The 14,697-nt window shown below is 41.7% G+C and overlaps 1 protein-coding gene and 1 long non-coding RNA gene across 6 annotated transcripts in view; one reads left to right on the top strand and one right to left on the bottom strand.

Moving 5' to 3' along the window:
• ATF1 (activating transcription factor 1) overlaps window positions 1-8,156 on the bottom strand; it is a 64,587-nt gene extending 56,431 nt beyond the window's left edge. Inside the window, exons 1-2 of one of the 4 annotated variants that reach the window (XM_036251053.1) lie at window positions 7,911-8,156; window positions 1,636-1,734 (exon numbers count right to left, since the gene is read on the bottom strand). In XM_036251053.1, coding sequence (XP_036106946.1) covers window positions 1,636-1,728 — 93 coding nt within the window. In that variant the 5' untranslated portion in view covers window positions 1,729-1,734; window positions 7,911-8,156. Of the gene's footprint in view, window positions 1-1,635; window positions 1,737-7,910 lie in introns of those variants that run through there. The other 3 variants (XM_036251050.1, XM_036251051.1, XM_036251052.1) reach the window with 3 other exon arrangements.
• LOC118623458 overlaps window positions 1-9,067 on the top strand; it is an 82,737-nt gene extending 73,670 nt beyond the window's left edge. Inside the window, exon 4 of one of the 2 annotated variants that reach the window (XR_004958287.1) lies at window positions 9,052-9,067. This is a non-coding gene — a long non-coding RNA (uncharacterized LOC118623458). Of the gene's footprint in view, window positions 1-1,828; window positions 1,898-9,051 lie in introns of those variants that run through there. The other variant, XR_004958285.1, reaches the window with a different exon arrangement.
• The last annotated feature ends 5,630 nt before the right edge of the window (window positions 9,068-14,697 follow it).

Raw genomic sequence — 14,697 nt, 5'->3', positions numbered from 1 at the left:
TGACCTCAAAGAACTTTTATTTATGTAGTTTTTTATCTACTAATACTTCATTTAAAATTAAAACAGAAATTTGCCCTGGCCAGTTTGGTTCAGCGGTTGGAGCGTCGGCCTACAGACCAGAGAGTCCCAGGTTCGGTTCCTGCTAAGGGCATCTACCAAAAAAAAAATTAAAACAGAAATTTAAAAACTATTTTAACAGTTCATTTAAAGGTAACAACCATGGGTCCGGCCGTTGTGGCTCAGTGGTTGAGCATCGACCCATGCACCAAGAGATGGCCAGTTCGTTTCTCAGTCAGGGCACATGCCCAGGTTGTGGGCCTGATCCCCAGTGTGGGGCATGCAGGAGGCAGCCAACTGATGTCCTCTCTCATTAATATTTCTGTCTCTCTCTCTCTCCCTTCCTTTCTCTCTAAAATCAATAAGGAAAAAAAAATAAGCATGAACCCATTATAACTTCTCATAAATAACATTTTCATTAATATAACTAAAATTCTCTCCCCAAATCAGTGAGAGAAACAACACTGTTATACATTTCTGCAAATTTCCTTAATGCAAAATGGCTGAATTCTTTTACTGCTTCTACATTAAAAATGCTGCCATATGTTGTTTTGGGTGGGGGAAGGAGTATTTTAAAAGTATTTTCAGATAACTGTAGATATTCCTTGATACTACATCAAAATCTGACAGTTTGTAGTTTCTTAAAATTTGTTTGCAATGTACAATCTGAACTTTGTGTATTCTGTTATTATTAAAATCCATTGGTCTCTCTTGCACTCTGAATGGACCTTATATCCACACATGACTTTGTTAAAAAGTCTATAATTACTGGGAAGCTGTCAAGTTCATGATGGTGAATTAAAGTTTTCCAAAGTTCCACTTTTTGCTTGACCACTGGCAACAAATCCTGTCAGTTGTTTCCCTTGAACTGAGTCAGGTGCATGGATCAGACAATTTGAAATTTAAAAACATCAGTTCTGCAATATGCGTGTCTGTTCATTTAAATCCTCCAATAAGCCCTGGCCCGTTTGGCTCAGCGGTTAGAGTGTTGGCCTGCGGACTGGAGAGACCCAGGTTCGGTTCCCGCTAAGGGCACGTACCTCGGTTGCAATTTGTCCCCGGCCCTGGTTGGGTCGTGCGGGTGGCAGCCACTCAATGTGTCCCTTTCACGTCGATGTTTCTCTCTTTCTCTCTCCCTCCTATTCTATCTGAACAAAATATTGAAAAATGTCCTTGGGTGAGGATAAAAAAAATATATATATATATATATATATATATATCCTCCAATGAATATGATTATTTTTCAGATCAACAAAAATATTTTCTATATATCCACAAAAAATCCACTGAACTGAAAATGATTTACCTCCTGAAACTATTAGTGTGTTTCAATTAGTGCAATAAACTAAACAATTTCATTTTCCTTATGCAACAAAATTTGTCTGAAAAAAATCTAAATAATCATGCACCACATAAATGATAACTACTTCTCCAAGTTTTGAAAAGTACAAAGGTATTAAAACAACACTAAACACATTCTGTATAAAAGAAATAATTCTGAATGATCTTGACAAGGTATTTAAATAAAATCAAAAATATTCTTAACTGGCTCAGTATGTTGGCTGGTCCTTGCCTTACCTGTTGAGCAATATGAGAAATATGAGCTCCCTGAACTGTTGAACCAGGCTGAGGTGCTGTCTCTGAAGTGTTTCTCTTGTGGGAATCTTCCATAATCAACTGTAAGGGGAGGAAAAGTCAGTTAAAAGATGCTTTCTAATCATTTTAAAGAAATCTGAAGACATTTTCTTTCTTAACATGTATACTTTTTCAGAAATACAAGACAAAGCTTTTCTATACTATGGGCTGAGCTCAATGTAACCAGACTCAATATGTTTCCACAACTCTGCTCTGGGTATGTAGCAATCTAACTATAAGATCTTAAACTTGGTAAACAAAAAGTGCTATAGAATATGTATAAAATACTGCATAGTCATGTAAAAATTGATAACTTGGTTGCCTCCATTCAAGAGAACTGGGGCGTGGCTTTCTCTTGGGAGCATGCCCTTGTTTTCCCTACCCCTTTTCTTCCCTCCAGGCCATACCTTCTTTGCTTTCTTTTCCCAAAGCTCTAAGGGCCCTTTGTTTTTCTTTTTGTTTTATTTTGTTTTTTAATATTTTCTCTTTATGGATTTTAGAGAGAGAGGAAGGGAGAAGGAGAGAGAGATAGAAACATCAATGAGAGAGAACATCGACTGGCCACCTCCTGCATGCCCTGCACTGGGGATCGGGCCCACAACCTGGGCCTGTGCCCTGACCGGGAATCAAACTGGTGACCTCTTGGTGCATGGGTGGATGAGCCACACTGGCTGGGATTTTTTCTTTTTGTTAATCCCAGTTACCTGAGGATATTTTTTTCAATTGAATTCTAGAGAGAGGGAGGGAGACAGGGGGGGAGAAAGAGAGAGAGAGAAACATAGATATGAGAGAGACACATGGACTGGTTGTCTCCCACACACGCCTCCGATTTGGACCAGGGATCAAACCCACAAACCTTCAGTACTCTGGCTGATGCTCTAACCACCGAGTCACACTGGCCAGGGTGTAAGGGTCCTTCTTTTGCCTCTGTAACTTGTTTCCTGAGCCCATGCATCCCAAATGGCTCACTTCTTCCACAGCTCACTTTTATTTATTTTTATTTTTTAATTAAATTTTTATTGAATTTATTGGGGTGACACTGGTAAATAAATATGTAGGTTTCAAGTATACAACTCAACAACATACAGCTCATTTTTCTACCTCTAGTGACTTTCTAAATAAACTTTCTATTATCAAAAAAAGAGAATTGGTAGTTGTAGTACAGAGAAAGAAAAGACTTTTCCTTGTGTATTCTTTTAAATATTTTGAATTGTGATCCATGTGAACATGTTTAAATTTAATAAATGGCATATATGTAAATCAATTATTGGGACCAAATTTTCAAATGTTATCCCACTCAAGAAACATGATAGTCTTCCTGTCCATGAACATAGCATTCCTTTCTCTAGCCTAGGCAACAGTTTCTAATTGCTCATACAATTTTTTGTTTTTGTTTTTTGTTAATCCTCGCCTGAGGGTATTTTTCTATTGATTTTTAGATATAGAGTAGAAGGGAGGGAGGGAAACATCGATGTGAAAGAGACACATGGATTGGTTGCCTCCTGCATGACCCCAACCATGGCTGGGAATTGAACCCAAAACCCTTCCATCTATGGGTCGATGCTCTAACTGCTGAGACTAACCAGCCAGGGTGCACATATAGTTTTACCAAGATAATTTATTGAGTAAAAGTTGAACTAACTAGATAAACCTATACCTAAGGATGTTCTAAAAAATCTAGATGATCTAGATAATCACCTGCAGGATATGTAAGCTGGGTAAGAATGAGAATAAATTGGTTATATGAGATGAAATATTTCAAACGGAGGAGAACCACTTAGAAAATGACTGGTAAAAATCTTGGGTTTTTAAGACTTAATAAAGAAAAAAAGAGAGGGCTAGCCAGCAAACATATAAAAGGATGCTTAATATCACACTAATCATTAGGGAAATGCCAAGTCAAACTACAAATGAAATATCACCTCACATCCATTAAGATGGCTAATATAAAACAAACAAGCTTTGGCCGGTTTGCCTCAGTGGTTAGAGTGTCGGCTTGTGGACCGAAGGGTCTCGGGCTCGATTCCTGGTCAAGGACACGTACCTGGGTTGCAGGTTCGATCCCCGGCCCCAATGTCTCTCACATCGATGTGTCTCTCTCACATCGATGTGTCTCTCTCTCACATCGATGTTTCTCTCTCTGCCTCCCTCCTTTCTACTCTCTAAAAATCAATGGAGCCCTGGTCAGTTTGGCTCAGCGGTTAGAGCGTCGGCCTGCGGTCCGGAGAGACCCGGGTTCGGTTCCCGCTAAGGGCACGTACTTCGGTTGCAGTTTGTCCCCGGCCCTGGTTGGTTGTGCGGGTGGCAGCCACTCGATGTGTCCCTTCACGTCGATGTTTCTCACTCTCTCTCCCTCCCACTCTATCTGCACAAAAAATGGAAAAATATCCTTGGGTGAGGATTAAAAAAAATAAATAAATAAAAATCAATGGAAAAATATCCTTGGGTAAGGATTAACAACAAAAAAAAGAAAATATGTGTTGGCAAGGATATGGAGAATTTGGAACATCTGTGCACTATTGAGAATGTAAAATAGTGCAGCTGCTATGGAAAACAGTATGGTGGTTCCTCAAAAAATTAAAGATAGAATTACTATTTGATCCAGCAATTCCACTTCTGGGTATATATTCATTAGTTCTGTGAGCTATCTGTTCAAATTATTTGACTAACTATCTACCAAAACTTAAGTGTTTTTCTTATCAGCCTATATTATTTCTTCATATAATTTTTTTTCAATCCTCACTTGAGGACATTTTTCATTGATGTTTTAGAGAGAGAGGGAGAGGAAAGTAGAAGGAGGGAGAAAAACATCGATGTGGGAGGGGAGGTAACCAATCAATTTGTCTCTCTCTCTCCCTAGAAATCAATGAAAAAAAAAATACCCTCAGATGAGGATTAACAACAATAACAAATATCCTATATCAAATGGAAACTAACATGATCAAAAAACAACACACATTTCCTATAAAAGCTGCTAGTCAGCAAATAACATTTTGGACAATTATTACATCTTATTATATTTCCTATGGAAAAGAAGATAGCCTATTTTCTATGATTTTTAAAACAGAGGAGTCAGCTTTCTTTTCCCCAAAAAGAACAGCTTTATAGTTTCATTTCATTATAAACAATCTCTGTATTTTTAACCATGTTATCAGAATATAACCTTTATTTGTTCACTTATTTTTACCTACTATCCCTAAAACTGAGTAAGAGAAACAATCTATTAAAAATTTGATCAACACAATACATTTTATGTGTACAAAGGCACTTAGGTAAGCCCTGGGCAGCAGTTGAAAGCTTTACATGAGACAACCCCAAGTAGGGCAGAATCACCAGGGGCACAGTGAAACAGCGTCAAAAGTGCCATGAATCTGGGGAGTTGAGAAACAGCAGCAGGCTGTGATTGATTTTGCTGATGACATAGTGAGAAATGTAGGTAAAGGCATGACACTTTTTTTTTTTTAAGTAGGGGGAGAGAGAGAAAGAGAAACACTGATTTGTTGTTCCACTTATTTGTGCATTCACTGGTTGCTTCTTATATATTCCCTGACTAGAGATGGAACCCACAACCTTGATGTATTGGGGATGATGCTCTAACCAACCAAACTACCTGGCCAGGGCAAGGCATGGTACTTGAGAGACAACTTTCAAAGAAACAAACATTATGCCCTGGCCAGTTTGGGAAAGAAACAAACATTATATGCTAGATACTAGGAGCTTTTTTATATATTATCTCCTAGATTCCCTAAATTGAGGCTCAAAGAAATTGTCATTTAAAAAAATATATATTTTTAGAGAGAGAGGAAGGGAGGAGGAGAAAGAGTTTCTATAGAAACATCAATGTGAGAGAGAACCATCAATCAGCTACTTCCTGCGCACCCCCTACTGGGGATCGAGCCCACAACCCAGGCATGTGCCCTGACCAGGAATGGAAACGGTGACCTCTTGATGTATGAGTGGACGCTCAACCAGAGCCATACTGGACAGGCAAGCCAGAACCGTTTTAATCCAAAGTCCATATTCTTTTATTCTGCACTGCCCCTCTTCTAGGAATACCCTCACATTGTCCACCTGGCAAACTTCTACTCTGTTTTCAAGTTACATCCCAAACATTATGTTCCCTATTGATCCAGGTCCCTCCTTTCTTAATACTTTCCACTGTGCCTTGCAGATAAATCTAAACTGTGTTTATTGGTATGTCTGTTTCCTTAATCTTTTTTCTTTAATTTTATTTATTTATTTTTTCCCTCATCACCATTTACCCCCCTTGTTTCCCTTAGTCTTAAGGCACCTAAGGATGGGGCTTATATCATGTGAATGTGTGTTCTGTGCTCAGCCAAGACCCCCGCATATATAGTAAATAGTAAACATAAACAAATACAGTGTCTGTTTTCTCTGTTTAATACAGTATTCTCATATGAATGAAGAGGTTCTTAGTTTCCTCACCTATAGAGGATATTGAACTATTATGATAAGCATGAAGGCAAGGTGTCTCTTGCTTACCATTTCTGCAACGAATTCATGATCTCCTCTCAAAATTGCTTCTATCAATCATACTGAATTTCTTTCAAAACTTCAAATGTGCTTGCCTTGCTCTCTATCTCCTTCAGGCTTTCACAAGTTGTTCCCATTCTCTTCATGTGGCCTAATCCTATAAGTTATTCTTCAGGAAAAACTTTCATAACTGCCCTAACCTGGTCTAGAAGCTCTGGCAGTATATATACCCAAAGCACATGTTCCCCCTCTTCTCATGGTACTTATCACAGTATTGTAATTGCCTGCTTTCTCTCCCCACAGAATGCAAGCTCCAGGGAACCAAAGACCACATCCTGTTCCCAATACAGCAGTATAAGACCTTACACATTTATTACTGCGGAATCAATGTGTTTAGTTGGGTTTACCTACTTAAAACTGATAGAAGTGATGGTTAAATAAATATTTAGACAATTACTTCAACCCAGCCTTAGAAACAGAACAATTCAGGCACAAGAAAACATCCTACTTTAGAGTTGGAAATTCATTATAAATAAATGGATGATGACATGTGAAGGAAAAAACAAACCATTTTTAGATGGGACTACCGCCTACTGGTGATATAGTAGTACTGCAAGATGTATCAGAACGAAGGATAACTACAAATAAGAGAGCTAACATTGTTTTGGAACAGAATTAATTCTTATTGAGACACAGGTAACTGCGCATTATAAATCTACAGAAAAAATATCATTGTAATAAAACTGCATATTTCTGTTGGTAACAGAATTCTCAAAATAAAATACATTATGCAAACACAGTGTACACACTCTTATCACAAACCAGGCCAGTTTGACAACGATGCGTGCCCAGTCTACGCTGAAAAAGCCTCAGAAGGGTAAAGACTCTCAATGACTATTATTAGCTCACTGCTCCTCAAAAGCTAACTAGACAATTATCTAACATCTACAATCGTTTAAAAGCGACTGCGCTGTATGCACCACGGCGTAGCTGACACTGAAATACCATGTTTAGTTTTATGACAGGAGGGAAAAAAATCAAAGAAAATTTCCTCGGTTTAATCGTCTGTCCAGTGGCAGACACCCTTTCATTTCACACCCTCCTTCCGAGCTCATACACTGCATCTTTCCGTTACTGTTTCGTATGTCTGTTTATTTTATCGTCTCCCCACTCGACTGTAAACTCTACGAAGGGGAGGGCTGTTTCTGCCCTGCACGGCGAGCCCACCTGGGGCCTGGCACCCCAAGGGCGCCCGTTGTGCTCCCGTGGGCTCCCTGGAGAAGATAACCGGGCCCCGCTCCGCTGGCAACGAATGAACGCCAAGGCCACGCCGCCCTCGGCTCCCCGCTCCAACCACAAGACCTTCCACCCGTGACAATCGCTTAGAGCCGTGCAGGGGCAGTTTCAGAGGCGAAAGCCATCTCGCGGCGCGAGGTCTCCGGTTTTACTTTGATTGGGGACGCAGGGAGGGGAGGAGGAGACCCACCACTGAAGGGAAACTGCGCCGCCAAGGCGCGAGAACCGGAAGCGCGCTCGGACGGGGGACAGCGGGCAAGCCCTCCCCCTTCCGCCGAGCGCCCTCCGCACCCCTCCCCCACCACGGCCGCCGGCGCGCGACCCCCACCCGGCGTGCTACCGGCTCTGCGTCCCCGCAGCGCCGCGTCCCCGCACCTTCCCTCTGTCCGGGGACTCGGGGGCACGCCCCACCCCCGTCCTCCGCTTACCTGTGGCTGTCGCCTTGCCACTCTCCGGGGCGGGAACTTCCACTCCCCCCTCCCAGGTGGATCCGAATTTACTACCTATTTCCCCACCCCGTCACGCGGCGGGGGACGTGCCTCTTTCCAAAGGTCTAGCGGGGCGGGGAGAATCAGTGTCACTTAACAGCCAACTGTCCTAGCCTACCGTTTCCTCGGCAGTCAGGGCCGCCACTGGCGGCATGATCTACACCAGGCCGGGGGCGGGGAAGGGAGGGGGTCAAAACTGAGCGAGCGTGGGGGGTGAGGTTAAGGCGGTGCCTCCGCACAGGCCGCCGTCCTACGTCACCACGTCGAGCACGTGATGCGCCGCCATCTTGTGCTGGGTTTCCTCGGAATGGCGAGCTGGGCTTACTGAAGGAGTTCCTATGGTGAGCGTTGGAGGTGAAAAGTTGCTTGCGACCCCTTTTCGCTTCAGGAGCTCTGCCCATACTCCTTCCCCACGTCTGTTTTCGGAAGCCATCACCAGTTTGGTGGCGACGGGGGACCGCTCCTTGTGGGGCGGTTGTTTGGTGGCGTCGCTCTCAGCTCGGCTCCTCGCTCCCTGCTGGGCGATCGGCCTAGAGCTGTCGTCCCTGGCCTTGACCCATCCTGACCTGTTTGTTTCCGGTAGAGAGAAGTGATTAGAAGCTTGGAGGCTTGTCCTCCTCGGCTTTTTAGTTCACCCAAGACTGATATGAGAAAAACAACAAAAAACCGCAGTGTGCCGGTAAGGGTGTGTCAGGGTGAAGCACAGATTTACCCCAACTGTTCAGAAAAAAGTCACAGTGGACTGTCATAACATAAAAGGATACACCGTCATTTTAATACATTACAAAAACTTTTAAAAATATAGTTTTCAATGTATCTACCTTTCTGGAGAAGGAATTATGTTATTCTGAATTTTTTTTTATCCATTAACTTGCAAAATGTTCTTTTATGACTTTACAGTGATAAATGATAGACCTTTTAATATGCATTTGACAAATTAAAAAGTTTCAGAATGTTTCTGAAATTTTACTAGTTTGAGCTCTTGATTGAGGGAAACTGATTTAGTAGAGTCCCTTCCTGTTTTTTTGTTTTTTTTTTTAAATCCTCACCCGAGGACATTTTTGCACGTATCTTCAGATAGAGTGGGAGGGAGAGAGGAAGAGAGAGAGAGAAACATCGATGTCACATGGACTGGTGGCCACCCACATAACCCCATCCAGGGCCGGGGACAAACTGCAACCGAGGTACGTGCCCCATCGGGGTCTCTCTGGACTGTCGGCAGCGCCAAATCGGCGAAGACCCTCTCCCTGGTTTTAACCTTTAGGGCAAGATAATGTGATTTAAAGCTCAAGAATTACTATGTGCCAGACACTCCTAAGAGGTCACAAATGTTTAGCCATCACCATTCAGCAAACATTAAAAACTAAAATAGGTTGACTGCCCCTATTTAGATTTTTGATTGGGCAAATTGCCCAATCTAAGCTTGTCTTTTTGAGCAAATTGCCCAACCTCTCTAAGTTTATCTTTTCCTTATCAAAGTTGGGAAAAACAGCACTCAGCCCATGTCCCAGCATTTTTTTAAAGAATCAAAATGACCCGACTGGTGTGGCTCAGTGGTTGAACATCAACCCATGCACCAAGAGGGTGCTGGTTCAGTTCCTGGTCGGGGCACATGCCCAGGTTGTGGGCCAAATCCCCAGTGGGGGCATGCAGGAGGCAGCCAATCGATGTTCTCTCTAATCGATGTTGCTCGCTCGCTCTCTCTCTCTCTCCCTCCCTTCCTCTCTCAGTAGAAAAATCAATAAAGAAAAAAATTTAAAGAATCAAAATGTCATATATCATAGTTTTGACAGAATCTGCTTCGTTCCTTCAAAGGCTAATCCTTCCACCTATTCTCCGGATCCCCACCCCTCCTCTTCCTCAGTGACCCCTTATTGCTGTATTTTATTTCTTCTATTTTGAAACTCACTTAGAGTGCCCTATAAAGGTAAGGAGTAAGGAAGAAGTTCTCAGACATCGACCTTTCCTGATTAACAAAGCCCAGTGGAATCCAGAATTTTAGTGGCCGGAAGGTTGGTTCTATGTTTATTGTTCTTTTGTGTTTGTTTCTTCCTTGGAACACAGAATGCTTAACAAATGTTAATTAGGGAGAAAGGGGTGGGGAAACTGAAAAATGTTACCATCAAAAGAAACTAAATTTTACTGAAACCTTCAAAATGTGCATGGGAAAGAAGCAAAACAAAAACAAAATATGTATGTATTGCTCCCTCATTAACTCCTCTTGCATCTGTAAAATGTCTTAAGTCTAAATCAGATATTATATGGTGCAACACTGCCACTCACAAATAATCCCAGAGTCCTTGTTTTTTTCTCATGGAAGTGTCACGAGCTGTATCTACCACTCTGAACCTTGAGAAATAAATGTAAATGAAAAAAAAGTTGATTATGATGCACTGTTCTATCTGAATAGTAGGAGTTTTATAAACCACATAGACTTTTTAAAAAATGTTTTTTATTAAATTTTTTAAAGACAAAGGAAGGGAGAGAGAAATATTTATGTGAGAGAGATACATGGATTGGCTGCCTCCTGCATGCCCCCTACTGGGGATCGAGCCCACAACCCCATGTGCCCTGACTGGGAATCCAACCAGGACCTCTCAGTCCATGGGACACTGCTCAATCCACTGAGCCACACTGGCCAGGCACAAGTCTTTGCTTTTAGAAGTGAGGAAATAAAGAGAAATCTAACTTTCAAGAGCCAAAGGCAATTGTTTTAAAACAAACTGGTCGCAAGCCAGTGGTGGCAACTCTTTGACTTTTGTAGTAAGGAGAGAGAAACATTATAATGAAATGGTTTAATAATACTACCTATCCCATAGAGGTTTGTGGATTGAATGAGTTAGAACCATGCCTGGCGGACTAAGCACTAAATAAATGTTTATCTTTGCAAACTGAGAGTGGAGGTTCAGAAAAGTCAATGAGATCATCAGCTGGGCCTCTACCAACTACGTATGTATTAGGATCTTGCCTCTACATAGTTTTGACAGAATCTGCTTTGTTCCTTCAAAGGCTAATCCTTCCACCTATTCTCTGGATCCCCACTCCTCCACTTCTTCAGTGACCCCTTATTGCTATATTTGGACTTTCCCTCTCTACTGCCTCTTTCCCCAACATAGGAATATTTTATTTCCTCCATTTTGAAACTCAATTTTACAACCCTCTTTTAACTATTATCCCATCTATCCTTCCTATGTATAGATAAAGTTCTGGAAAGAGTACCCTCTCTTCAGTCACACCTCCCATCACTCCTCACCTGAACCAGTTTGCTGTCTTTTCCCTTAATTGCAACTGAAATCATCACTCTGAGCAAGGTCACCAATGGCTGCCTAGATGCCAGATACAGCAAATGCTAGCCAGTCCCCTTTTACTCAGCTTTACTTTACTCATTTACACTTCCTGTAACTTCTATGTCCATGCTTTCTTTCTTTTTTGCTCCTATCCCTCCAGTTATTCTCCCTTTTGTGGACTCTTCTTTCCCCACCAGCCTTGTTTTTTTCTATCCTCATCTGAGGACATTTCTCAACACTTTGTTCAGATAGAGTGGGAGGGAGAGAGAGAGAAACATCGACATGAAAGGAACACATCAAGTGGCTGCCACCCACACGACCCAACTAGGGGGCGGGGACAAACCGCAACGGAGGCACAGGCCCTTGGCGGGAACCGAACCCCGGTCTCTCTGGATCGGCCGATGCTCCAACCGCTGAGCGAAACTGGCCAGGGCCCCCCACCAGCCTTTAAATGCTGCTGCTGTTCCCCATGGCTCCCATTATCGATCTTTTTCTCACTTGACATGATTTTCCTTTTCTTTTTTTTTTTTATCCTCACCCGAGGGCATTTTTCCATTTTTTGTTCAGATAGAGTGAGAGGGGGAGAGAGGAAGAGAGAGAGACATCATTGTGAAAAGGACACATTGAGTGGCTGCCACCCGCACAACCAACCAGAGCCGGGGACAAACCGCAACCAAGGTACATACATGCCCTTAGCAGGAACCAAACCCTGGTCTCTCTGGACCACAGGTCAATGCTCTAACCACTGAGCAACCTGGCCAGGGCTCATTGTTTTTTTTTAAAGAGAGAGAGAGAGAGAAACATCAATGTGAGAGAGAAACACCTTTGGCTGCCTCCTGCCCACCCCCTACTGGGGATGGAGCCCACAACCTGGGAATGTGCCCTGACCGGATATCCAAATAAAACCTCTCAGTCCATGGGACAATGCTTAATCCACTGAGCCCCACTGGCCAGGCTCAACTACCATTTTTTAAAGGATGTCTCCCAAATATCTAGTTCTTGGCAAGAGCTCTCTGAAGGCAGAGACCTATTTGGCTGCCTGTTAGACCTCTTCACTTGCATGTTCCATAGCACTTCAAATAAACGTGAGCAAAACTGAACACAACTGTTCTTTCCAAATCTATTCCTCTTCTATTGTTCCCTGTCTTTTTTTTTTTTTTTTAAGTTAAATAGAAAGTTTGTTAGAGGATAGGAAGATGAAAGTTTACAGTTTTAGATGGGAGGGGTAGTGGAGGGTTAAGGGAAAATTACATTTGAGAAGACCCTCAAGGGGAGGAGGGAGCATTCCAGGCAGAAAAGCAATAAAAAGGAATGAGCAGAGAGGGAGGGAAAGAGTGGGAAGAGATTAGGTGGGAGAGTTAAAGAGGTAGCAGGCCGGTTAGAAGACGCAAAGCTTGTTCCCTGTCTTAGTAAATGGCCCCACATCTACCTAACTCTCCAAGTCAGAAACCTAGAAGTTACTTTGAATTCCCCCTTCATTACCCTGAGTACACAGTAGTTAAAATCTTACTGTCTCTCAAATTTGGAAACACTGTCTCCATCCTGTCAGTGCCTTGAAATGCTCTTGCTTTATTACTGCAAAGAGCTTCCAGCCTCAGGTTTTACCTTCCTTTCCCTACTGATACCAATCCATATTCTTTTTTTTTTTTGGTACGTGCCCCTAGCGGAAACTGAACCCGGGACTCTCTGGTCCGCAGGCTGATGCTCCAACCACTGAGTCAAACCGGCCAGGGCCCAATCCATTTTCTGTATGACTTCCAGAATAATCTACATTGCAAATCTGAGCATTTTCTTCCCTTGCTGTAAATCCTTCATCTGCTCTCTTTGGCCTACCAGATAAAAGTCCAAAATTCTTAGTATGATATACAAGGCCCTTAGTAATCCATCCTTAGCTCAAGCCTATTACTATTTTCTCCCTTCAAACCCTATATACTAGTAATGAATTGCAGTCCCAGAACATGCAACTTTGCCTTCCCCTTTGTTGTCTTGATCTTATCTGGCTGTCTCATCCTTCAAAACTCAGTTCAAATGTTACCTTCTCCAGCATGTATTCCTCACTCTTCTTCAAAGTTGGACAGGGTGCCTATCCTACCTGTTCTGACAGTCCACCTCTACTTGTAACCCTTAATTATATTGTATTGTTTTCCTGTATTTCCTTCAGGGCAGTGACTTGATGTTTTTCTCTCTAGCTTCAATTTTTATTATAGTGCCTTGTGCCTGGTGGGTAAGCACTCAATAAACATGTGTGAAATGAAAAAAAAAAAAAAAAAAAAAAAAAAAAGTCCTCAGCTGCCTGAATAGCCTGGACCATAATTCAAGGACCAGTTTTAGTGTCTGAGAACTGCACAAATTGTTGGGCTTACATTAAGTTACTTGAAACAGGGAAATGGAAGAGCAAATTAAGTATTACTTTAGGGAAAGCTGAAATCCAGGCCAATTGATCATTAGAAAAAAATTAAAATTCACAATCATAAGTTTAAAACTAGCAAATGCCACATAAGTAGGAGGAAAACTAAGCTAGAATTGTTACTGACAAAAGGCTTCTTAGTTTTCAAAATGACTGTTTCTTGATCTAGCTTCCTTTTATAGCACATTGATTTGCTATGATCTCTGCGTTTATTTTCTTAGACCACTCTAGCTATCTTTGGGTATTACCATCTGAAGTTAGATTTAAAATTTATAAATTAGTTTATCAAGTCTTCCAATGTGTGAAGCATTAAACACAATCAGGCATCAATATTTATTAACACAAGACAAAGGAAACACATTCAATGGTTAATAGAACACTGTCCAGCCAGATGTTAAATTTAAAAATGTATATCTAGTCTAATTTCAAATAAATAAAAAAACTTTATACATAATTACACAGTACTATAGTTTGAATTTGACACTGGTAAATATCTTGACAGAAAATAAACAAAACGGCATTTAGGACTAAAAAAGTATTCTTTTATCTTTACATTCTCTTCCTCTGGACAAATAGCATGGCCATCTACATATACCTAAACCAGAAATGTATGAGTGATAATCAAAAGGCCTATTGTGTATTTGGAGTACTGCAGCTTCTTGCTCCAAATACTCTTGCTTTTACATTAAAGCAGACAACAGAAACAACACTAAGGCATAGATCATGTTGGAGTTTGAGGGTGAGGTGGTAACTCCTCATTGCTTTACTCTAAAAGATTCCTGGATATTTAAGAAAGTAATTTATTTGGCCAAGATAATTGAGCACCATGCCTGGGGCAGAGACCTTAATTAAAAAAAAAAAAACCCAAGGCCTCAGGCCATTTGTTGATTTAACAAAAGCATTAAGCAAGCCTTGCCCAGGGACTAAAGGAGACACACTCACATGACCTATAGATAGGCAGTGGTCACTAAACAGCCTGAGGCAGCATAGCTTCACAAGGAAAGGACTTGGTATTAACTGGGCCCTTTATGAG

The sequence above is a fragment of the Molossus molossus genome, unplaced genomic scaffold, assembly GCF_014108415.1.
Source record: "Molossus molossus isolate mMolMol1 unplaced genomic scaffold, mMolMol1.p scaffold_m16_p_10, whole genome shotgun sequence".
Classification (NCBI taxonomy): domain Eukaryota; kingdom Metazoa; phylum Chordata; class Mammalia; order Chiroptera; family Molossidae; genus Molossus; species Molossus molossus.
The sequence above is the reverse complement of the archived record's forward strand: the minus strand, read 5'-3'. Positions and strand labels throughout refer to the sequence as shown.